The 27,045-nt window shown below is 32.2% G+C and overlaps 2 protein-coding genes across 6 annotated transcripts in view; one reads left to right on the top strand and one right to left on the bottom strand.

Annotated features, from left to right (window-relative positions):
• The window catches only part of PolD1 (DNA polymerase delta 1, catalytic subunit), a 156,046-nt gene extending 141,651 nt beyond the window's left edge, over positions 1–14,395 (bottom strand). The window contains exons 1-2 of one of the 2 annotated variants that reach the window (XR_015043066.1): positions 14,157–14,395; positions 3,286–3,476 (exon numbers count right to left, since the gene is read on the bottom strand). Coding sequence is in view for 1 of the 2 variants with exons in the window: in XM_085823925.1 (XP_085680051.1) it covers positions 3,286–3,460 (175 nt within the window). In the remaining variant the exon portion in view is untranslated. The remainder of the gene's footprint in view (positions 1–3,285; positions 3,477–14,156) is intronic. The other variant, XM_085823925.1, reaches the window with a different exon arrangement.
• Positions 14,396–14,734: 339 nt separating this feature from the next.
• The window catches only part of LOC118181312 (5-formyltetrahydrofolate cyclo-ligase-like), a 47,998-nt gene continuing 35,687 nt past the window's right edge, over positions 14,735–27,045 (top strand). The window contains exons 1-3 of one of the 4 annotated variants that reach the window (XM_035350429.2): positions 14,735–14,850; positions 19,611–19,725; positions 19,801–19,934. In XM_035350429.2, coding sequence (XP_035206320.1) covers positions 19,618–19,725; positions 19,801–19,934 — 242 coding nt within the window. In that variant the 5' untranslated portion in view covers positions 14,735–14,850; positions 19,611–19,617. Of the gene's footprint in view, positions 15,750–19,610; positions 19,726–19,800; positions 19,935–27,045 lie in introns of all 4 variants that reach the window. The other 3 variants (XM_085823927.1, XM_035350427.2, XM_085823926.1) reach the window with 3 other exon arrangements.

Genomic DNA, 27,045 nt, shown 5'->3' on the forward strand with positions numbered 1-27,045 from the left:
AGACTAATCTAAATAAAATCCATGCTTTATTCTGTAAATTAAAATAAAAGATGCTAAAACTGTAGCCTTTACATTTAAAACCATTTGAGCGAAAGAAAACTAGCATAATGCTAACTCATAATACCAAAACATTCGCCGATACGGGCGTACATATATATATATAATACTCGGCCGATCTTGACGTAATCAGTCAATCAGTAGCAACCATGTTAGCCTATCGCCGATTTACCTCCGATAAAAATTTGCATAAGGGAAACCTAAAGCCAACAATAAGAACAGAAACTTTATTCTCAACTTCAAACTCTAATATCTAAACAAAAAGCAAACTATGTAACAATGACCCAATCAAAAAGCCACGATGACTGTTATGATGGAAATATTACTACTCAGCATAGCTAAATCGTATTGTTTGAAACCATATGACTCAAACGGCTTCTTCTCATAGCCAAACAGTGTACAGGGTGTCTCAAAAGACCATTGCCAAACTTAACATGCGGGTATGTCATGCTATGGCAAACAAGATTTACATAGGCACTTGTGTCCGAAAATCAGAACAGCGACTGCTAGTAGGCAATGTTCGCAGGCAAAAGAGGGGAAGAAAGAAAGCATGTCAAAAGAGGGGAAGAAAGAAAGCATGTCAAAAGAGGGGAAGAAAGAAAGCATGTCAAAAGAGGTGTTAATATGACTTTTATTAAAGAACATGGTTACATTACAGAAGGTGTTAAAATTTCTTCCATTCACCCCTATGCATTTAAACCATTGACGCATGAATTGATACATCCGTTCAAAATGGGTTGGTGTGTCATGGACACGTGCTGCCGCTTCTACGATTCTGGCGACAAGATCCATATCAGATGTTGCGGTCGTCTCATACACCACAGACTTCATATATCTTCACAGGTAAAAATTCAGAGAAGTCAGGTGGGGGATCACGGTGGCCATGTGACAGGTCCACCTCTGCCAATTCAGCAATTAGGATATGTTTGTTGTAGTACTTCTGCACAGGTGTTGCTAAAATGTGCAAGTGCTCCATCATGCTGAAATCAGATGTTTCGCCATATAGCTGCTGGAACATCAGCTATCAGGTCCTACAATACTTTTCCTAAAAAAGTACGATAGGCTTTCCGCGTCGGGGAATCGAGGTAGTAGGTGAGGGCCAATTAAGATGTCACTGATAATACTAGCCCAAACATTTATGGTGCGATATTGTTGACTTCTGTTGCCAGGTGTACACCTTGGGTTTTCATGCATCCACACATGCATGTTGTTGGTTTAGAACACCATCCCCTATAAAAGAGGCTCTATTCGAAAACAAAATCAATAATGGATAATCCGGGTTAAATTAAACTTTTTTTTTTTTAAATTTAAATTTAAAAAAAAAGTTTAATTTAATTTTTGACTTCACTTGCTTGTTTCTCAAAAGACTTCATTAGTATTTTCCTTTTAGAACTTTATTCTTAAACTTAATTCTTAAATGTTAATTTCTAAGGGTACCACTTTATTGGTATTACTTTTGGTTTTGACTTTTACCCTTGCCTGCATGAATGACGAAACACGAATTGAATGATTGGAGAGTTAGGTTTGGAGGCAACTTTCCCTTGATAAGTCTGTCTCCTGCCTACTCAACGGTCATTCACTTATGCATTTTTAAAAAAATTATTTAGTTTAATTTTAATTTGCTAAATTAGTGAATTTATTTTCATGGATTGATTTTGCACTTGATTTGCTTATGCTTCTGAATTTAAATGATATTGTAGATTAGTTCGAGAATTAAATCTTTTATATGTTTGAACATTTTTTTAAAAATTATTTTAGCTTTTTTTTAGGATTTAAATTTGCTTTTTTTACTTTTATACGTGTTTGTTAAAAATTAAATTTAAATTTGTTTAAATTAAAATTTTATTCCTTGCAGCAATGGCGCAAAGAATATTTAATTAACTTTGTATTTAAATTTAATTTTTTAAATTAAATTCAATTTATTCTTATGAAACAATGATCTGAAATAGTTATTTACTCTTACGCTTCAATTCAGTTGTGTTTAGCCTTTTTTATATGAATAATAATAAAAAAACATTATGTGAAATTAACCTTTCATATAAATTAAAACAATAATCTTTAGATAGTTATTTACTATTATACTTCCTTTCTTGCATTAGGGTTGCCGCAATTATTTTTGGCAGCACTGGCATCAACAACAGTTTGGCGATTTTTTTCGGTTCTCAAAACGGAATAGTACCAAAAACTGTTAAAAGAAGCATGTTTTTAATGAATTGTAATGAAGCAGCAACCCCACTCAACAGACACAGTCATGAACAAAAGAGCTCTTGGAGCTATTTAAATGGCAGATACTGTAATAATAAGAAAGCGTCATTTTAAATATACATTACATTTGATTTACTTAATTAATGAACCATTTTTTTAACTCCTAAAAAGACCAAAATCATTTGGATTCCCATGAATGCTTATCATAGGAAAGGTTCACTCTTAAGTTCCATAAGAGAAGATTGTACATGTCAGAAAAGACACAATGGGCAAATACTCAGATGATGAAACATAGAACATACAACAGTACAGGGATTCCCAACCTTTTTCTTATATCAACTGCTTTAAAAGATATGGGTTTGTTCAACCCCCTCACATTCCTTGTTATAAAATACAGAATATAACAGTAACGTAATACAATGAATTACACATATTAAAGATAACAGTTTGATGAAGAATCTATTCATGCTTTATTATTTGCAATAAATATTTTTAATTTTACAAATATAAACAATTTCATTTACTCTAATTGTAAACAATTTAACTTTTAGCTAACATGATGGCTGTGCTCAATGTATGAATTCAATATTTTTAATATTTAGCATAAAATCACTTAAACGTTAGATCACATTGTCTAAAAATTTTCATCCCGTTTCTTGATTTTTAGTCCAGTTTTGCATATTTAATATTTTTTATTGTAGTCTTCCAATTTACTTTTTTACATTCCAGTCATTGCTGGAAAAATTTATACATTAAAAATATATACTACTGATTTAAAAAATACATTAAATAATTTTAGTGCATTTTTCGCTTATATTACTTTCATGATCACAAGGTTTAATACTGACCCTTTTGGGAACCCCTGTAATAGATGGTTAATTATAGGTTTTTATTTGCCAAAAAATATTCCTAAATTTAAGAGTAAAATGGTATCTGGAATATCATATGTTAATATAATATGGTGCAAAATCTTTCCCCCAAAACCTCTTAATTCATGTAATACATTGTCTAATAATTACTCACCAGAACATTCTTGAGCTTCTAATGATTGTGATCTGAATTCATCCTCCATTTCATCCATAAGAGCCAATTCTTCTTCAAAGTTACTTCTTTCAAATTCTTCATCATTTGAGTTTTTCTTTTGGACTTTTCTAGGATGATCCTGGCTTCCAAACATTGCTTTCCTCTTGGAATCCATATTTAATATGAATTACCTATTGAGATAAAAAATTCATTGTATTTAATCTGTCCTCATTATGAAATAAAAAAATAGACATTAAGAAAAAAATCCTGGTGACCATCTCTGAAAGATACCAATTATACTCAAAGGGGCATTTATTTATTAAATATCATGTTTTCCATACAAACGATAAAATTCAATTTAACAGCAATATCATGAAATAATTTAAAAAGAGCATACCTTTAGATTTCTAATACACAGTCTCATACACTGGAGATAAAAATGTTTTACCCCCTATACAGTGTTGCCATTGCTCGCTTTGAAATTATTCAGTTTATTAATCAAAAATTTGTTAAAGCTTTACAAAATAAGAAGTAGATAATAAAACAAATTCCAAATCTGGGCTTCCAGATGCCCATATTCGAGTGGAGGACATCATTAAAAATTTGATATCTAGGTACAATTGTTTTTTCACAATGCGAGAAACACGCATACATTCATGCAGATTTTTCATTATTTAGTTTCTTTAAATATAATGCAGGGTTCTAATATTTGGTGGCAACAATTTAAAAAGTAAAATGCTATTTATAGTGAAACAACACAAAATTACCCCTTTGGGCTAGTAACTAAAAACATTAGATCGCATGTTATTATCGTTACCTAAATTCCTCCCCTTTCATTACATTTATTACTACTATTTTTACCCCAAAGAGTCTATTAGTCTCGAGACACGATGTTGCAATGTTTCACTTTTCAATTCGATTTTGTTACCATTCAGAAAAAGGTAAGATATTGTTTTTTCATATTTAATCTGTCTGTTATTAATTAAAAAATTAAACAATTTAAAAGCAATAGATGCATGTCTTAAGAATATTACTTTTTAATTATTAATCTGATTGATTTAAATAAAAATGCATTTAACTCATAATATGTCTCATTAAAAATTTTAAATGTTTTTATGGAATTACATTACAAATTTGTTCGCTTTTATATATTCAGAAGATACATAATGTTCCTTTTGTCTAATTGCATATTGATCTAATATAAAGTGATCATAAGTCCCCGATTTTGGCAAAACAGTCCCGCTTTTTGGAGGACTGTCCCGCCAATTTTTAAAAATGTCCCACATTTTAGAAAACATCTGCATTTCTTATTTTAAATGTAATGTAAAAATATATTACCTATTATTTATAAATTATTATAGTGAATATAAAGAAATAAAAAAAACACATAAAATGCATGCAGTGTAAACTAAATTAGGCGATATAACGAGTTAGACTTAATCAGGGCTGTGGAGTTGGTAGGAAAAATGACTAACTTCGACTCCTGGAATTTTAATGACTCCCTCATATATATATATGTAAATTATTTATTTACTAAAGAAATATTGATTAGAAAAACTTGATATTGAACTAAGTAAATTTAAGATCATACAATATATATATGTAAACATATGCACATGGGTTACAGCTTATTTTTTTAATATAAAAGAAGAAATAGATGCCACAGAAAAAAATTGATGGCACAGCAAATTACTCATATTAATTAGCATTTATTATGAAAAGGAAAAACTGGCATTAGTTATTTCTGAGAAACAGTATAGCTTCGGGAAGATTTTCTTTGTTGGAGGGCCATTGATCTGACTTGATAAACTTCAGAGCTGAGAAGAGTCTTTCCACACTAACTTGAGTAGGAGGAAGAGATATTACTGTTAAGGCTACTTCTTTTATCTCTTCAGGATAGATTTTTTTAAGTTCTAAAAGACGTGTCTTGCAAGTACAATCATATTTCTCTATTTCTTCAAAGGGCGTGTAGAAATCTTGTTTGTGTTTTTTCATTTTTATATATAAAAGCTTTTGTTTTTTATTTTCATTCGCTTTGCCTTAGCCTTTTCAATATTATCCAAAAATATTTCTCAAAATTTAATTCATCAATGGAAAAGGATGATAGGGACTCAATTGCAATGTCTGCAGTTTGAGTGTCCTGATTCGAATTCTCCAATTGTTCTGAGAATAATTTCATTCTTAATGAAAGTTCATAGATGGCTTTCTTTGCCTTTTTAATTTGTTTGTCATCCAAGAAAATTTGGTGTTTCGGATCTACATATATTGAACCCAGCAAGATCTCACTGTCTAGCAAACTAGTTTCTCTTTTCTTCATTGAAGAAATTTTTTTTTTTTTTTTTCAATAAACCCTCCATTTCAGAAAGAACAAACATCTCATTCTCACTTCCTGTCAATCCCTGTGAGATTTGTAATTAAATGAATCAGTTTAGTCACTAATGGCAAATATTACATCCATCCTCCTCCCTTATATTTATTTATTAATAGATCAATAAAATAGAAAATAACTATCTATTAATGTATACAGTTCATAAATAAAAATAATAACTCAGCTTGTCATTAATTTTTTTCAATTCATTTTAATTTCATTTCAAATTCAAACAGTCCAACGAAAACTGGAGTCGACCTATTTTTAGCGACTCCAGCTCGAACTCCTTTTACACTAAAATCTACCTGACTCCGATTCTGTGTGTGTGTGTATTTAATTATGGCAAAGCACACTAGGGCTATCTGCCTAAGAGGAGGGATGCCTTCGTGGAGGACTTTCTAAGGGAAACTGGCTCGTATATACGTTACACATGGGGAAAACCACGAAAATGCCCATGCAGCCAGCCCGTTCGCGGGATTCGAACCTCAGACCGAACTACCGGTGTTCAGCGACTTTACCGCTCGGCCGCTGGTGGGCCCTGACTCCACAGCCCTGGATTTACTCGGCGGCGTTTGATCATAGTTGTTACATCTCATCAAGAAATATGTATTGTTAACGGAGGAACAGCTAGCATTAGCTGAAGGGCTATTTGCTTTCCACACTATAAACCACAATTAAAGTTTCAGACCAATTGATTGCACATCGCAAATGATCAAAACATTGTATGACAAAAAATTTGCACGTGCAAGGACAAAAACCGAAGCAATTATTTGTAATGTTTTTTCACCATATTTGTTTTCACACTTGTAGAGAGAATTAGATAAATGAACATTTATATCCATACATTATGATGCTTCCAACCACAAAGCTTTAAAATTATTTCCCACAATTGTTAGAATTTTTTATACAGAAACAGGAATTAAAATTAGAATATTAGATTTTGTTTCATTGTCGGGTGAAACTTTTTTTTTTCCAATGGCAGATTTTGAACAGTTACAGTTTTGTAACAGAGTCCATTAATCTATACTAAGGCCAGATGTGGTGGTCTCTTTATTATGGAGACACCGAATAGATAGGCCACCACTGCCTCCTATGAAGGGACTGACAGTTACAACTGTGCCTTCTCCGGGATTCGAACCTAGGCCCCTCGGTATCGCAGTCAGGCTTCCCTAACCATTATTCCATCTGGGCAGTTGCCAGGTGAAACTTCACAAATAATTTTTGATTCAATAAATACTATTTTAAAAAACAATAATTTGAACAATAAAATTATTAGCTATTGTGAGGCAATAATTTTATTATTGACACTAACACAAATTTTGATGGAAAAGCTAGTAGAGGCATCTATAACATTTTTACGAAACTTAACGAACGTTTGAACCAAAATATTATTCAAGTAGGTTGTGCAGCACACATTCTACACAATACTATGCAAACAGCATCTGACTTATTTCCAGTGGATGTTGAAAATATTATTGCAAAAATGTATTCGTATTTTTATATATATACTGTGCATGTCGAAAGTTTACAGGATTTTTTTGAAAGCGCAGAAATTGAATAGAAAAGAATTATTGGTTACAGTAAAACACGATGGCTAGCTCTTTTACTAGCTGTAGAAAATATTTTTTAAATATACAAACCATTAAAATCACATTTTTTATCACAAGATAAACGTCCAAGAATATTGCAGCTGTTTTTTGAAAATGATACATCACAAATTTGTCTTCAGTTCATCCACAACCAAGCTACATTATTTCACAATGCTGTGAAAATTATTAAAGGGGACAAAATTTCAATTATGGAAGTGTCAAATTAAATCAATAATTTAAATACAAAATTACAAGAAAGAATTATAATGATTATGTTTCTTTAGTTATTTGAAAGGACATCACTAGGTTGGAAGAACAAGGTGCCATATTAAACGACCTGATTTTCTGAAAGAAGTCAGAAATTTTTATAACTGCTTGGAATATCTTGAAGAATTCAATTTGAGGATATTAAAAACTTTCATTGGGTGACATTAAAAAAGGAGATTTTTACGGGAATATATGGAAATTTTTTTAATATATTAGTAACCATTTTCCGAAAAGTAATATTTGCGAAAACGATCTTTTTGATAAGGTGTTATTGGTAAAAAGATATGTTACTGATAAAAAAATTAAATGTTGGTTGTCTGCAAATGTGGAAACAGACAAAAAATGAATGGAGCTATTCCTTCATTTTAAACAGAATAATGTTCCTCATGAAAATATTTTGAAAATCGTAGAACACATGCTCTCCCTTCCAGGAACAAATGCAGCAGCAGAACATGTTTTTTCTAGTATCAATAAAATATGGACAATTGAAAAAAAACACAGTTCATTAAAACTTTAAAATCTATATTAAGCCTAAAATATAATTTGAGCAATTCATGAGAGAAATTTCACGACATTTAAGTAAATGATCCGAATCTATTGCAAAGTATTCACTCGGATAAGAAAAATATAACCGTGAAAGAAAATCATAATTTTTTAAAAAATAAAATATTAAATTAATTAAAAAACATAATATTCAAATTATTGTTTTTTTTTACAAATATTTTTATCGTTACCAACAGTTAATAATAAATATATTTTTGTATATTTATAGACAAGTATATGAATGTATATAACAAAACATATTTTTTGAATTATTGGTCTGCTTTCATAACTACATTATAATTCTCATTTCATTCCATATGCCCCGCTTTGTCTCAATGAAAATGTGGTCACTTTAATCTAATATTCTATAAAATGTTTCTATTCTATCTGGGCCATGTCTGTTTATCATCCCCACTGATGAACAATATTAATTTCTAACTTCATTTCTTTTATTACATTTATTTATTATTTTTTATTGCATTTATTAAATTTTTTATTACACCATTACTCAAATTTCACCTATTTAAAATTGCAAAATAAGTTACTGAAAGCTACAAGAATGTTCTATTTTATTACATGGCTTTATGATGATAATGATTCAGTTATGTAATTTTGCTTTTCTAATTCGATTCTGGCATCTTCAGCTTGTAACAGTAAAAGCTAGTAAGAATTTTATATTAATTAACCAGTTATTATATTTTGAACCTTTACTTTTTCTTCGTGCACTTCTCACTAAAATGCAAATTAGTTGTGCAAGTATTTAAGGTATAGGTTTTGAATGTTTTAGGGTTAGAGTTTCTGACAGCCTCGCTTACAGTTTGCATTCTATCACCAGCTCTGTTAGTGTTTATTCTGGCTTTAGCCATTTTACTAGTTGACGCTAAAAGTGCACTGTTAAATATCTGAGCCAGCTTAAGTAGACCAAGTACATTACTTGAAGTAGTCTCCAAGTACATTACTTGAATTTCCCTTATGTTATTTTAAATATCCGTAAGTGACATAGTTTTGTTTTGTTAGCACAAATGATGATTTCTATTACATTTAAGGAGTTAATAAAAAGATTATTTTAACCTTAATAGGACTTTGTCACCTTAATTAAGACTGGAGTGACAACTTGCTTATTATTCTAGTAGGATCTGAAAATCATTGATTTAAACTTCTATGTAAGTAAAACCCTACAAGTTTGAAAGGTTGGAAAATGTTGAATGCCGGATATGTAAAAATTCTGGAGAGTGTAATAAAAATCTAGTTCCTGATAGAAAAGACAAAAAACTTTAAAAAAAAAAAAAAAAAAAAAAAAAAAACTTCCAGTCAAATTATACAACCAGTTTTGGCTTGATTATGAAAACTACATTAAATATTATACAATCAAAAGTCTTTAATCCGGACCTCAAAGCTACAAACTTTCTGCGCATGCCTAGACGCATAATGTGTTTACACATGCGTGTAATACCTTTATGCATGCGCATAATATGTTTACGCATGCATGTTTAATGTATAACGGACGGTATAAGCTAAGCTAAAATTATCTAATTGTCTATTTCAGTTAATGTTGTGGATTGCATTGTTCCTTAATCTTCTAATTGGATCCGGCTTATTATTTTTTGCAGACTGCTAAAGCAATTTTATAAAAGTAAGCTTGAACTTTCGATTATGTCAAAAAGAGTTTCCGATTCTGGAGCTGACAAAGGATCTACAAAGCGAAAGCATGTTTCGATGTCCATCAAACAAAAACTGGAATTGCTGCAAAAAATGGATAAAGGCATATCCTTTGTTTCTCTAACCATTCCGAAACCTGTTTATCAATTTCACGCTGCTCTGCAAGGGGGGAGATGTGGCTGCGCGCAATGAAGTCTGTCAGCACTATCCTTATCTTCAGGGCAGATGTTTTTATTTTATTCGGCTTATAATTCCTTACTAAATGTACTTTCATCTCGATGTACTCCGTCTTTGATATAGTTTAAATCAAGTTCCTCGTCATTATAAATATCACGAATACACATCAAATAGTTTTCTGGTTGCAATTTTCTAATTTCGACTAAATGTAAGCTTTATGCATGCAGGCATTGAAAGAAATGTTTAATAAAGTAAACAAATAAATATTAAGTTTTTTTTTGTAAATTTTGATACCTTTTAATAATTGCTCTTTATTTCATAAATTATGGTCTCATATTTTTAATTTTATAATTTCTGTATGCCATCTTACCAGATTTAAACTGATGATCTATAATCCGGAATCGCCGAAGTCCCGACGAGTTTGGATTAAAGACTTTTGACTGTAGTAGAACCAGAAAAAATTGCATGTCAGAAATAAAGATCAATATATTTTCACAGACCTTAAACATACAAAAGAAAAACATCTTATTCGATTATGAAATCGCATTAACCATGACAGTTGACAAAAATCCCACCAAATTTGCAGTCACATATTGTGCCCATTAATACAAACTTTTCTTAATGTCATGATTCCACACTTTTGTATGTACTCTACTGCATGCTGTTCTCTTTTGGACAAGTATCAGAGTTTAGAAATTTTCTCAAAATGCAAAAGGAAAAGAGATTAAATAGCAATTTACTTACATCCTTCTTTACAAAAACTAAACTGGTTCATTAAGATTTCATTGGGTTTACATAAAACTAAGGCAAAGATTTTATGATTGACATACATGTACCCATTATTGGTGCTAAATTGTACATTTTAGCAACAGTTTTTGTTTATGCCAAGCCTTAGTCCTATACTTTTTTCATGATGGCTTTAGAAGTCTCTCATCTGCTTAATTTTTCATATAAAAAGAGCGATAGATTTAAAAATACAGTCAAAAGTCGTTAATTCGGACATCCATAATCCGGACCTCAAAGCTACAAACTTTCTGTGCATGCGTCACGTTTACGCGTGCGCGCAAGACCTTTATGGCTGCGAATTTGCCTGTGCGCATGCGCAGAAACGTTTACGCATGCGCGTTTAAGCTAAGCTAAAATTATCTAATTCAGTTAATGTTGCAGAGTGCATTGTTCCTTAATCTTCGAATTGGATCCAGCTTATTATTTTTTGCAGACTGTTAGAGCAATTTTATAAAAGTAAGCTTGAACTTTCGATTATGTCAAATAGAATTTCCGATATATATTTACTAATATGTAAAGTATCTACAAAGCGTATGTTTCGAAGTCCATTAATCAAAAAGTGGAATTGCTGCAAAAAATGGATAAAGGCATATCCTTTGTTTCTTAACTATTCCGGAATCTGTTTATCAATTTCACGCTGCTCTGAAGGGGGGGCATTGCGGCGCACAATGATCTGGAAGTTGATCTGTTAGCACTATCCTTATCTTCAGGGCAGATGTTTTTATTTTATTCAGCTTATAATTCCTTACTAAATGTAGTATTTTATCTCGATGTATTCCGTCTTTGATACGATTTAAATCAAATTCCTCGTCATTATAAATATCACGAGTATACGTCAAATAGTTTTCTGGTTGCAATTTTCTAATTTCGACTATGTGTAATGTATGCTTTACGCATGCGCACGTTGAAAGAAATGTTTAATAAAGTAAACAAATAAATATTAAGTTTTTTTTTTTTTTTTTTTTTTTTTTTGTAAATTTTGATACCCTTTAGATCATAATTGCTCTTTATTTCATAAATTACGGTTTCATATTTTTAATTTTGTAATTTCTGCATGCCATCTTACCAGATTTAAACTGATGATCTATAATCTGGAATCGCCGAAGTCCCGACGAATCCGGATTAACGACTTTTGACTGTATTTTATTAGGAAAGTCAATTCTTTATCCTTTATCAAATATCATGCAGTGGAATCCACTGGAATAATAAAAAAAAAAAAAAAAACTGGTCAGATGAAAAATGCAGTTTTATGAATGACAGTTATAAAGACAATTATCACCAATGAGGAAGTCGCATCAAATTAGCAACAGCTTGCATCAAATGAAATATGAAGAAAAAAAAAGCCGCAATTGCTATAATGTAAAAGTATTAACTTAACGGTGTTGGTGGAATATCTCTATAGGATTAGAATATCTGATAAAACTATATTTGATGGTGCCCCCTTGGCGATTTTTAGCAGTACATGGACACAGAGTTTATGCAATTCTTTGATTTGTTATTTTAGCTTTCTTTAGCGGTGATTTTCATGCCAAAAATCGCTGCTAAACAAAGCCAAAGAAATGCACAAACTCGGTATCCATGTACACATCGACCTATTTTCACTTAAAAAAAAATATCACAGAATTGCACAAACTTGGCACTGCACACAAAAAATATATACTTTCAATAAACTGCATTTTAAATCAAACAATGAAAAAACATAAAAAAGCACTATGCACTACACAAAGGAAATGACCAACTACCTTATTTAGAAATTTCTTTGTCTTCAGTCTGTGGCACAAAAAATTCCTAAACAGCATCCAAAAACTTTCCTCAAACCATGTTCCCTTTCTAACGGAATGCTTTATATGGTGGCCATTTGAATCTTTCTTGCGATAAACCCATTGAAAGCCATCTGAACGATCTTTACATTCAACCATATGTATTTCCTTTGTACAAACAGGACACTTATAACTGCTACTAAGTAAACCTTTATTTACATACCAATCAATTAATGCTCCCCCCTTTCGTTCCAAATCCTATAGAAGTTTCAAATTAATCTTACCACTTTCTGCCATTTTATACTGTAAACCACAAAATAAGCAACTTCCAAGCCAACATCCAACACACAAACAAGCCCTTACAAATCTTTTGCCATCAGTCAAATTCACGCAACCAATGGCAAATTTTCAAACTTTATTTTCTCTTACCGTAATGTTCGAAAAGTAAACAGAAAATTTCCCTTTTCCTCCTTCAGGAAAATTCCCTGTGTGGGTTGCAACAATTATCAGGGTTACCATATTCTGGTGCACGTACGCTCACTTCCGATGTAAACAAATTCGCAATTTCGCCAAGTGCCGGTTATGGAAACATCCCCAACCAATAACGTCATAATAGGGTTTTCATAACATTCAACTACTTAGGTTACCATAAATGAAACAACAACTTGGCGATAATCCAACGGGCACCCTTTACTCAGGTTCCCATAAACGAAACAACTTGGCAAGGGCACCCTCAAATATAGGCTAGCAAAATATCTCAAATGTTTTTGTTTGTGTGATGCTTTTATTTATTATACTAGAAATTATTCTTTGATTTATTTTAATAGGCGTTTTCTGCCAGTCATGGACTCGTAACTAATCGAGAGACTTTATGATTTTAAGAGGTCATCTTTAATTCAGATTAGTAGACTAAATTGCATTAAGCTCATAGCAAAAATGAAGCTGAAATCTTGTGACCAAAGATGCTGAACAAGCTAAAACTTTGGCATTACATAAGTTTAGTTGAATCAATAAACATTTCCTTATAAAAAATTCGGGGAAAGTGCAGAATTGCCCACTGCTTGGCGCGTTTTTAAGAACTGCACTAACTCGGTATCCATGTGCACATTGACCTATTTTCACTTTAAAAAAATCCCAGAGTTGCACAAAATGGCATTGCACACTCCCTTTATCCATGTACACATACACCTATTTTCACTTAAAAAGTCAAAGAAAATTGACAAAAATCCAATTCTTACTCTTGTAAAAAGCGCCAAATAAAGAATTGGTTGATTCTCCACTTTAAGCCAAAAGTTCAATTTTAAACTTTATGTATTACTTGAAACTATTTGGATAAATAAAAACCAAAAAATTAAATAATGACATCAAAATACAGTTTATGAAAAAGACTCTTTGGAGGCAATTTATTGAAGGGATAGGATATTAAAGCAAGCATTCTTTTCAACTACAGCGAAAACCATATTTTACAATCACGGCGAAAAGGCTTCAAATTTCAATTTAATTTTTAAAAAATTAAAGGCCTTAATTTCTTAATTTCACACGTAGTTGCTGATCGTTGGGTTCCACATTTTATAGTTTAAATTATGTTACAAAATGAAATAAAACATGCCGAAATAGCAATTTAATGCTATTTATATTTATATTTTATATTTATATTTATATTATTATTAAATAATTAAATAATAAAATTAAAAATAGCATAATTATTTAAAGCAAACTCACCTTTCAGTTTCAAATACAGTAGAAACAATATGAAGTACTTTTAAATCTTTGAAGGGAAGATTTTAATGAATAGAATAAAAAGGTCAGTTTCTAAAAGAAAGTACAACTGCTTATTAATTGTGATCGGGTTTAATACTTGAAACTGGTTTAAAGTAAAGTATTAAAACATTAATGCCGTCATACAGAAAACAACGACGGCAGAAAAATTATCCTCTTTTCGCGCTCAAATATATAATTTCACTTCAGTTGGTTTCAGCACACGAAATTTTAGGCTTCAGTATTTGTAATTTCTTATATTACTAAAAATTTTTATTATAACTAGTTGTTTGTTTGAGGGTAATATTTCGAGATTTTATTAAGTTCTATTTTACCAAAACAAAATGATTGTCATAATATAAATTACGATGGATTAGTAATATAGTTTTATATATTAATTTTAACTAACTTAATAACCTTTGTTAATTATAAAAGTACGTTTAATTAAAGTCCTTGATTGAAGCTGTATTCAGCGTCAGTCCTAAAAAGTTTATTTCAATCTTTAATGTAACTGCTACTTATGTAAACAAACAAAATTGTCACGTGGAGAGCGCGAGTCCTGTTTGTTTAGTATCGTATTTATTTTCTGAGTGTGCTAGGAAAGTGTGTATATGCTTCTTATTTAAGTCTTGGAATAGCAAATTTTCTTCATTCAGATGTAAGTGAACTGTAAAATTTAACGTTTGTATCCTTCTCAAGCAGAATCCTTCCTGGTAGAAGTATTTTAGAAATGTTTGATGTACCATCTGCACACGAGAGAGTAGTGTAGTCAAAGAATGTCTGTACATATTCTTTGGTGTAGTAGTACCAGAGTGCCTGAGTCAAGCAACAGGCACTTGGGTTCGCCAGAACCAAACTTTCTCATTACTAACGTATATTTTTTCTCAGGAAGAAAGCTACGAAAATGCTGTTTTGCAAAGCTGCATTGACAATAAATTAACTTCGTCGGAAACAGTCAGGGACTGCTATTCATACTGTCTTGAACTGATTACTGATAGAATACTACCTGCAATTCAACGAAATTTGACGGTGTCGGCTGCGTTGTAAGGGTCGTTGAAGGAACGTGGATCATTGGTGTGTTCCTGAGAAAAACAAAAGATTTCTGACTGAAAATATGTCCGAAAAACAATAGATCTGCGGCGACCTTGATACCCCTAATTAAAAAGCACGTGGCTGAGGGATCAACCATCATAACTGATAAATGGCGGGCCTACTCATCTTGAGCCAGGAATTGATATTATGTGCACCAGACCGTCAATCATTCTACCAATTTTTTTAATCCTGTAACTGGTGCACATACCCAGTCCATAGAGTCAAACTGGAGGCCTCTAATAGTGAAACTGCAAATAAGTGGCATTCACAATAAAAAAACCTGGCAGATCACCTGCTAGAAGTCATAATAATAATGATCCATTCACAGAAATTCTGAATGCAATCAAGAACTGTTTTCCTGTTATATAACAGGTCTCCCGCAATTTCCTTAACAGCACAGTTTTTTGAAGAAAAAAAAAAAAGGCCCTTTTCAGAGCCATACAAATTTAACAAAAGAGATATGAAGTATTGCTAAGCCTAAAAATATTACTATATATATTTTAATTTATATTCTTTACCATGTTTAATTAATTAGTTAGTATGTCTTTTCCTGCTAACTCTAATTTATGTGCTTTAAATATCATGCTTAACCATTTGATATTATGTCTTTTCCTGCTAACTTTAATTTATATGCATTTAATATGTTTCTTTAATTTATATGCTTTAAATATCACAGTAAACCTGTTTATTTTACTTCCATATGCTAAATATCTTGTAACTTAACTGTACGCTGCTAAAATCATAGCCGATTAGCTGTTGGCAAGTAAATATGCACCACTGCCAACAGATCCTTTGCGGAAGAAAACTCTAGGTGAATAATAATGTATATGTTGCTGGCAATGTTTGAAGTGCAAGCTCGAGAGCCGAATGCAGTTCTCGCATGAAGAGAGTAATTATTTTTTAAAAAGATAGAATACATTTTCTCTTCATGTTTGCATATTGCCATTTTGAGTGTATCTTTCATCTTTTGAAATTAAAGTGTTAGATAAAGTCATTGCTGTGTTCCATCAATGGAGTTTGCTTCAACTGTGAAACAAGTATCACAGGACCCTACCCCTAATCGAATAAATAAATAGTTTTGAATTACTACAACAAGAAATAACTGAATAGGAAATAGAGTACATATTTGCATATTTTTAATGGGTTGAGGTAAAAGTAATTATCAGTTATTTAGATTATGAATTAGAATAGTTAGAGCAAAGTTTCGAAAAAAGACCTGAGAAATGCTAACTGAGGAAGCTAGATACTGATCAAACTGGTGGTAACACCTCTTAACTCTCTGACTGCTCAATTTGTGGACCAAAATTGCATAAATTTTCTTTTTTGGGTGTGTGTGTATTTTAAATCTATATACATTGAAGAACTGAAAAATGAACTTTCTAGAAAATATTTTGTATATAGCTTTTATCATGAGAAACTAAGCTGCTAGAAAAAACAATTTCAGATGTTATCACCAAAAAAAAATTTTTTTAAATAAATTTCAGTCGAATTGCAGTTAATTTCTATTTATTGCGTAAAATAAAAAAGCAAAATGTGTAAAATTTAAGAAAATAAAAAGCACCGAGGAAAAAATACCTTAGAAATGCAGTTTAGTGTGATAGAGAGTTAAAGGCAAAGTCCAACTTCACCGTCTTTGCACCAGATTCAATAAATCTAATAAATAATTCAATAATTTAATTAAATAATCAAGATAATTGCTGAATTGCTGATTCAATTAATAATTAATAATTGATAATTGCTGATTGAAGATAATTGCTGTTTGTTTTCTAGCAGCCATTTCTGTAAGTTTTTTCTTACAGAAAGGGCTGCTAGAAAACGTTTGCTGCAAAAAGTGAAGTTTGAGCAGTAATACCATGTGCCTTCAAATACGCAATTTAGTAGACAACTAATGATATCTGTTGGCCAAAACGTAAACTAAACGTCTGATACTGTATATAACTTATTTCAATGGTTAAATCGAGGAAAAATGGGATGTGCTCCCCAATAAAGGAAGAAAAACACATGCCCGCAGAATGAGCAGATTTTGCTACATTTGAGTTGCTTATGAAAATCTCAGGATGAGCAGCCAGAAGGTTAAATCGCAGTGAACTTAAACAAACAAGTTAGCAAATACTAATGTGAAAAATATACATCACAATATATCATAAGCTGATTACTTAGATGAGAGTTGAACATAAGAGAAAAACACACATGTTGCATGTAAAGATACATATAATAGTACACCTTAACCCTCTCGGATGAATTTTTGTCGTCTATTTAACTCTGCACCTCGTTCAAGGTTTCCTTTCGGCTTTTCTATGATGTTTAATTGTTTATTTAGATGTGGGCTAACAGATGACGTTAGTTGTCCACATTTCTGCCAAATATACAAAGTACGTAAAGTAGCATTTTGCACGCGCTTTTCAGAGCTCAAAGATGTCTGGCCGGAAGCATTTCATGAGTGATATAAACTATATTCCTGATGATATTTCTGACACTGATAGTAGGTTTGACTCTGATTTCAAGTATATTGAAGGTAGTTATAGTGAAACTGATGAGACTTTCTCAGATTCCTCTGCAGATATTGATGAATCTGAGAATTCAGTTTCTATTGAAAACGTTTGACAGTGGTGCAAAACTGATATGCAAAATATTACATTATGCAAATATTTTCATTAGTATATATGTTTTACCTTTGTATTTTATAAAATAAATCTTAATTTAACCAATATTAATTTTCAAAATTTTCCTTTTGTATCATTATAATTCAATTTCAGTATTCTGACAACCTTTTTCTATGATCTAATTCTAGATTGGAAAAAAAAATTCTTTTACAAAAATTTTTTGTATATTTTGACTAAAATATATGCAGATTTGGAATATGTAATAAAAAAAATACACAATTTTTGAACCTATTTTGATAAAAAAAAGTATGCAGTGAGAGGGTTAATCAGTAATTACTAAGAATGCCTATTGGCCATTTACTTTAACACGGCTCATTAACATTTTAACATTGTAATCATACACTTGAAGGCAGGACTCTTAATTAATTTTTGATCACTATAGAACTTTTGAGCAACACAGCAATAAAAAGATCTTAACAGTTTAATATATATAGTTCTTGGTGTAACTTGCGGCTTCTCGCATATCATGAAGCATCAGAGATTTGCCTCAAAACACTGACAAATCTTTGGGACTTTTTTTGAAGAGATTTACATGAATAGGTCCATACTGGGCAGGCATAGCATAATATGGGATACAGCAGGGACTTATATATAAGTAACTTGCTGTCTATAGAAAGAATACTGTTTCGAACTTAAAGGTTCATTCAGAGTTTATCTGAGCTAATGGAGACAACTTATGTAGCTGACCCATTTCCAAAACCAGTTTTTCCCATAGAGCAGCAAGTTGAAAAATCTGAACTGCATGCATAGTGGAGGTAGGTGACACGTGGAACTGACTCCATTAGCGGAGATAAACCCCAGTCCTGAATGACTCATTAAGGGAAATAGTGTATGTTTACTCACTCGAAACTTTCTGATAATAGATGCGATGTGTGGTTTCTATGAGAGAGTATTACTGAAGATCACCCCAAGATAAAGGACTTACATGACCCAGGGGACCGATACTCTGTAAAGTTAGAAATTCTTCTTGTTCTTAGTGACTTGTATGGCTTCTGTTTTTTCAACAGTCACCTTGATTTTCCACTTGTTGAGCTAAGTCTCAAGTTTGTGTATGTAATCCTGTAATTCATTCTATAACTGGACTAACAAATGCACTTTGTGCGAGGATAGCTATGTCGTCAGCATACATGGCGAGTATTGTGTTGGGTATAGTGGAGATGTCATTCACGTATATACTAAAGAGTGTGGGATCAAGAAGGGGCTCCAAGAAAAGTTTGAGGTACTTGTTATAAGTGATAACTTGTTATAAGTTATAAGTGTTATAAGTTATAGTGTTATAAGTTTTTCATCATGCTTGCAGTAAAGTTATAGTGCTTAGAAAGTTAGTATTGTAAGGCCATTTAGCATTCATATTTGTTTCCTTAAATATAAATGCTGTTTTTTTTTTTTTTTTTTTTTTTTTTTTTTTTTTTTTTTTTTTAAATAAAGGGAGAGTTGTTTGTACATTTTTAGCTTTAGTGTGAAAAGTGTGCTTCATACTAACCCTGACATAATCCAAAGCAGATTTATGTGGAAGACAAATCATTCTTTTCTTGTCATTAATTTTGATTGTTCTAAAACTTACACAAGGTGAAAAGGAAAATATTAATTTTTACCATAACTTTTTAAGTTCTAAGAATAGTAAATATAAAAGGTTTTATCTTGCATTTAAATTCTTTTTCAGAATTTCAATGGCTTTGCGAACAGCTAAGAAAGCTCTCAGATTACAACTTAAGCAAAAACTGAAAAGTATGTCTGATGCAGATAAGCACCGGCAATCTCAACTAGTAACTACAAAGGTATTCACAGAAATGAGAGTTGATATTACTAAATGTTTATTATTATTATTTTAAATGCTATTTTCTATTTATTAGTTATTTCAGAACAAGCGCTATTTAAACAGCCAACGGATAAGTGTCTATTTAAGCAGAGATATTGAAGTTGATACAAGACCTATTTTAGAAAACATATTTAGCTCTGGGAAGGAATGCTTCATTCCAAGATATGAGTAAGCTTCATTTCTATTAATTGTACACAATATGTTTTATTAATCATTTGCTATATTATTGATTTATCATAATTGTATTGTATTTTAAGTTTTGTACTATGTGATTGCATTGCAGAATTAGTTGAATTTTTAACATATATGGAAGTAATTAATTACATGGAAATGTTATTTATATCAATACTTTACAGAGTTACACTTTTTTTTATTGTTGCTTACTATATTTTATGTCATTTGCATCTTTTAAAAATTCTGTTTAATCAAAAACAAGGATTCCACTGTTGTGAAGTCTAAAAAGTATTTTAATTATTCAGTACCATTGAGCTGTTATGTATTTTATTTTTTACCAATAATTTGTTTACTTGTAGAATCTCAGAATGAAAATAGAGTGTGCTTATTGATAAAGAAACTCTGGTACTTTTCCGTTATACGGGCACCACGAAAAAACACTGTTAAAATGTATAGTAAAGTGCCAAAGATAGCAGCAATGTGATCAGCTAAATCATCTCGGTTACGCGCTATGTTTTGCAGCCCCCTCTTTTTTTTTTTTTTTTTTTTTTTTTTTTTTGTAACCGTGTGAAACATAATTTGATAGATGACTAACTTTGTATACATTATCTGACTAAAAGCACTTCTTATAGGACAAAAAAAGGGATTTCACAATCTGGGATTTACCTAAAGATGAGGAAAAGGCAGGAAATTACTGCATCATAAAGGAATTCTTCACAAGCGAAATTTTTTAAAAATAATCAATAAATGATGTTGTTTTTTACCAATTACAATACACTAAAATGGTGTTGCAAACTTAGATCTTACCAAGAAAAATAGCTGCCAGATTTCACATATTGTTTGAAGGATCACTCCTGTTCCTTAAAGCTCAGCTGCAAAATTTATCTACTGTTGGTGCCATGCACTGACCGCAGTTGAGTTTTCAATATGCAATTAAAAATTAACCACAATATGTTCATTTTCTGAAACAATTATATGCAAATGGTTTGTGCTCACGCCTTGTTATGCAGACCTGAAATGAAAAATGGTAGAAATAACATAATAGTAAAGGTTGACAAAAGTCTTTTTATAAAAAGAAAGAGTGTACATTGGACGTGTTCTTCCTTCACAGTGGATTTTTGGAGGCATTTGTGAAGGAACAAAAGAATGTTTTGTTGTAGTCATTTTGGATCGCTCAGCTAAACCTTTACTTGGCGCAATTGAAAACAGTGTCACAGATGGTAATGCAGTTTTTGCTAATTGCTGGCAAGCATACAAAATAGAGGATTTCAAAGATGCAGGATATGATCATATTACAGTTAATCACAGATACAATTTCATAGACCCAAACACTGGATGTTATACGCAAACATTTGAAAGAATGTAGGTGAGTGAAAAATGGCATAATAAAGGCAAAAGTGGCACTTCAATAAAGGCAGAGTGGCAAAAGTGTTGCGACGATTACATCAGAAAAAAGAAATTTTTTTCAAAAAGCTGTAAAACATCACTAAATTCATGGCCCCTGTTAACATTTAAATTGTACAGTACAAAGTCTGAAATCCGGACTCGTCAGGAACGTTGACAATTCCAGATTTGAGATTTTTCTGGATATTAAATCATCAGTTTAAATTTAGTAAGATTGCATGTAGAAATTGTAAAATAAAAAATATGAAATCGCAATTTAGGAAATAATGAAGTATTTATGATCAAAATTGTCAAAAAAAAAAAAAAAAAAAACCTTAATATTTATTTGCTTGCCTTATTAAACATTTCTGTCAATGTAAGTTGTTTAAGTTGCTTCTTTTTTGTGCTAATACTTTCTCTTTAACTCTGCAGACAGACATAATCTCTTGTTTAGTTACATTGTTGAAGTCCTGTAACTACTGTTTCGAGAATATTACTGAAGATCACCCCAAGATAAAGGACTTACATGACCCAGGGGACCGATACTCTGTAAAGTTAGAAATTCTTCTTGTTCTTAGTGACTTGTATGGCTTCTGTTTTTTCAACAGTCACCTTGATTTTCCACTTGTTGAGCTAAGTCTCAAGTTTGTGTATGTAATCCTGTAATTCATTCTATAACTGGACTAACAAATGCACTTTGTGCGAGGATAGCTATGTCGTCAGCATACATGGCGAGTATTGTGTTGGGTATAGTGGAGATGTCCGACTAACTTGTCAATAGAAATTTTCTCGTTTTCAGTAACTTTGTCAGGAGCTGTTTGTCGTTTGACTTGCTTCGGAAATATAACGTGTCCTGAATAAGAACAGAGAGCTTACTAGAGCTATGTTCTAGTATGTGTGGAATAGACGACACAAGCAGGAAGGATATACTGAACCCTTTATTCTCTATTACTTTACAGGTGCTCCTGTACTTCGGGATACAGAGACCAACCACTTGTGATCTGAATGTAAAAATATGAAAACTACTAACTAAAACTCTAAAAGCTAACTTTGAATTAGTATACAAATGCCTAACACTAAGACTAGCACCCCATATTTTAAAAGGGTACGTAGGTAGTGCGCAAACTGCTGAAACTACAATACGTTTTAAATATCAAGAGGACTAAACCTCTGGCCTTAATGGCAAGCAGCAACTGATTGAAAACTCGTAAGAATGGCAGTGGCAAGGTGGCTCACTTCCTCTCTCTCTCACTCTTTGCAAAAAGCCACAACTTAAATACTTGGGCGTTAGCAAGTACAATTTGCATAAACAAGTTAAAGCATTTAATTCTGGCTGGAAGGGGAAAATAAGAAAGATAGTAAAGTTTTAAAATAAAATAAACGTTATTAAAACTTAGGATCCTCACATACTTCCCGCCAGAGTTAATTAGTTTGAAACTGAGGTCTAAACGACCTTGTTGAAAACTTTTAGCTCTAGATTCTAAGTCTAACGCGAGGCCAATATTTTACAACAACTGCTCACTAAAACTATCTAACCTAGAAATTAAAAGGTCGTTTTACAATATCATCTCCATGGACAATTACTTTTCATCTGTGCTGCATCTAAAAACAAGAGTTTTTCTTAGTTGAATCTGGTTCTTTTCAGAGATCTGGAAGGAAAACTAGTTTAATGACATGTTAAACAATTAAATGGCAAGTAACATGAACACGTATATTTTTCTTTTAAAACTATATTCTTTTTTCATTCATACCATTATTTAATTATTCCCTGTGCTCTCTGACACGTGTTGTAAAGAGAAACACCAAACATGTGCGTGTTTATGTACAAGCGTTCAACACTAACACCTACAATTAAAACACTAACGTGTTAAAATCCAACATAATAAGACCTCAGAACACACCTTAAACTTCATCTCTGTACCCTGAGGTACTAGTCTTAAGAAGTGGCTAACTCTGAAGTGTAGCATCAGAGAGTCTAACTATGCTTATTCAACATTTAGCACATATTCACAATGCATAACTCTTTTTTTTTTTTTTTTTTTTTTTTTTTTTTTCAGCCATACCAATAAGTTAAAACTTTGGCATTTAGAGAACATTTTCATTTTTAACATATCACAGTACTTCTTAGCTTTTAAGATAACAGTTCACATTGTACATAAGAACATGTTAACATGCCATTAATTTTATGCATTTCAAAACATACATTAGTAGTAAAATGTTTTGTTAACTTCTATTTCTTCAAAGCAAGTGCTAATTCTTTTACATTTAAATACTGCATTTGAAAAGTCCTTCAGACTAAAATTTCTTTTCTTGACAGAATCTTTTAAATAAAAATTTATATAATATTTTTACAATGTTCTTAAGGTACCTTTCTTATAAATTACAAAAGCTTTTACGATACTCAAGTATTTACACATTACTATTATACAATAATTTTAGATTACTCGCAAGTAGTTGAAAAACATAGTAACAAATAGGTAAACTCAATTTCTTGCCTTTTTGGCAATAAAGGTAGATCTTGCATGAGGTAAAACTTTTCCTTACAATCCACTTGCAGTAAGAACAAAAATTAACTTTGAGTTTCAAAGTAACATAAAGTTTTACTTATCTTTACGATATTCAGATATCCTCTTAGCCGCCTAGTTCTGGAAGGTAGCGAAGACCATTATCTAGTTTATCCTACGTCTTGTGCGGGTTTGCCTATCAGTTTCTTCCTCAATGCATTTTCTTTTTTGGCATGCTTGATGGCTCTTGAAAACCTTCTTCTTATCTGCTGATTGTACTCCCGGACGCTTGATGGGTGCTCTCCTTGGAGGTATCGGGACAACTCTCTCTGGTTGTTGCCTGAATCTTGTTGCTGACTACTCAAAATTTCATTGCTTCCTTGCATCTGTAGCTTGCTTTCCGTGTTCGATTAGCGGACATTGGCTGCGTAGAATTCTATCTGATGGTTCACTCTTCCGCTTTTTAGCAGTGTTATTGTTGTGGCCATTTCTCCTGGCTCTCTTTGCATTACGAGAACTTTTCCCTTCTTCGTGTTGGGCGCGGTCATGCCCTCTCTTTTCTGGTCGAGGGAATGGTTTCTTTTTCTTATTACCTTCAGTATTCTAACGGGGGAACTCTCTACTCTTGTTTACCTCTCTACTCGTAGCTGACTCTTGCGGTTGTTGTTGTGCCACCTCTGGAGATTGTGTCTGCCGTGCTGGAGCCTGCAAAAGATCTTTGAAGATTTTCATTTTATTACAATTAAAAAATGGTTTGATTTGATCAATATCTGCTGTGAATGTTTCACCATTCTTGGCTTTTAACACCACTACAGCCTGAATTACTTTTTCGATCACATATGGTCCTTCAAATCGTGGACAGAACTTCGCTATTTTATCATCTGGTGCTGAAGAAAGTGAATGCTTAATTTTTAACACTTCGTCCCCTACATTATAAGTTACTCCCCGTCGTTTCATGTTGTAATATAATTTCTGTTTTCTTTGTGTTACTTCCATGTTTTTTTTTTTGGCACATGTCTTCAAAAATGTTACTTACAAACTGAGAACCATTATCCGATATAACTTTAAGGGGCACCCCATATTTTAAAATATATTTATTTAAAATAGAATCAGTAACTAATTTCGCAGAGGCTCGTTTTAAGGGAACAATTTCGGTCCATTTACTAAAATGGTCAACTATAACAAGGAGACACCGACTTTTATTTCACTGACTTCTCGGGAAAGGGCCCAATAAATCGATGCCAGTTATTTCATTTGGAAACTCTGATCTAATGCTTAGAAATCCAGCCGAGTGGATATTAACATAATTAACTGCTTGACATGTTGGACAGGACTGGACATACGATCTTGTTAACTTTTGCAGCTCAGGAAAATAAACTGCTTCGCGTACACATTGGGGGTTTTTTCGAATTATACTATGAGATGCCAACGGTGAATCATGCATTCCCTGCAGTATATTTAATCTAAGACTAGCTGGGATAACAGGTCGAAATTCGTTGTTATTATTCGTAGTTTTTGTATAAAATAATAGACCATCTATTAGTTCGGAATGGGCCGCCCTGTTTCTTATCACCACAATATCTTGGTGGCTAAAATTTTCAGGATCTTTTAAATAATCATATATATTTTTATATTCCGGATCCTTACTCAGTTCGGTTATTACAGTTTCCTGGGAATGTATAGTATATGATGTGAGCATTGCCACCTTCACGGTGTTACCTTCTTCATCTACTTTTATTCTTGATAGGGCATCTGCTGCGACATTTTCCTTTCCGGGCGTGTGCTTAATTATCAAATTTGATTGCCCATCTTATTAACCTTGGGGATAAGTTCTTCCCTGAATATAATCTAGTTACCGCCACATGATCCGAATACATTGTTACTGGCGCATTTCCAAAATACACTCGGAACTTCTGCACTGCTAAGAGAACTGCAAGTGCCTCTCTCTCAATCGCGGAATAATTCTTTTGAGTTTCATTTAAAGTTTAACTAAAAAATGCCATGAGCTGCTTATTTTGGGAAAGTATTGCTTCTACAGCATAATCCGAAGCGTCCGCCAAAATTTCTAAATTCTCGTTGTTCTCAGGAAATTTCAAAACGGGGGCTTGTGTTAACGCTTGTTTTAAGTTTTCAAAAGCACTATTGGCTTCGGCCGTCTACAATTTTAACAATGGCTCAGCAATAGTTTCAAAGTTTTTTATAAAGAACCTATAATATGAACAAAGTCCTAGAAAAGAAGACAGCTTCTTCGCCGTATTTGGTGGCAGATAGTTTTGAATTGCAGTTATTTTTGATTTGTCCATCTCGATTCCTTTCTGAGAAATTTTATATCCCAAATATCGTAATTCAGTGGCTGCAAATTTTCACTTTTCAACATTAACTTTTAGACCAGCCTCATTTAATAATGAAAACACCTCTCTCAAATCTTTTATATGTTAAATTATTATTATTAATTTTATATGTTAAAGCAAATTATCACTAGTAATAATGATATCGTCTAAATATATAAATGTGTTCTTTCCTAGAATAGGTCTTAACACAATGTCCATACATCGCTGAAATGTTGCCGGTGCCCCTGAAAGGCCAAACGTCATACGCAAGAATGCATAAGTGCCTGACTTAGTTATAAAAGCAGTCTTAGGCACATTTTCTGGTTTTATGCCTATTTGGAAATATCCTGATGTTAAATCTAGCGTAGCCATATATTTTGTAGAAGTTATGTTCCTTAAGATTTCTTCAATAATAGGTAACGGATGTACTGGATATTTCGTAATGCTATTCAATTTGCGATAGTCAATTGCGAAACGCCGCCGTTTTGGTAAACTGGATTATTGTTATTTTTCTTACATAGAACAACCGGGCTGGCATAACTGCTTGAGATGGGCGCTATGTCTTTTTACTTAGCATACCTCGAATGTGCCACTCTATAATTTTTTCTTTAGTATTATCATTAAGATATGGCTTGTAGTGAACTGGCAGTGAATCTCCTGTATCGATTTCATGATTTGTAACTTGCATAAATCTGGGAATATCACTGAATAAAGTAGAAAATTCACCTACCACTTGGCGAATTTTTTCTTGCTCTCCCATAGGCAGGTGGTGGAGATTTAATGTGCGAGGTTCCGTTTTTACTTCCAGCACTGGTTTCATGGTCAGCTTAAGGGATAAAAACTACTAACTAAAACTCTAACTAAAAGCTAACTTTGAATTAGTATACA

The sequence above is a fragment of the Stegodyphus dumicola genome, chromosome 9 (genome assembly GCF_044657685.1).
Source record: "Stegodyphus dumicola isolate Sdum_Otavi_A_Nest chromosome 9, ASM4465768v1".
NCBI classification, from domain to species: Eukaryota; Metazoa; Arthropoda; class Arachnida; order Araneae; family Eresidae; genus Stegodyphus; species Stegodyphus dumicola.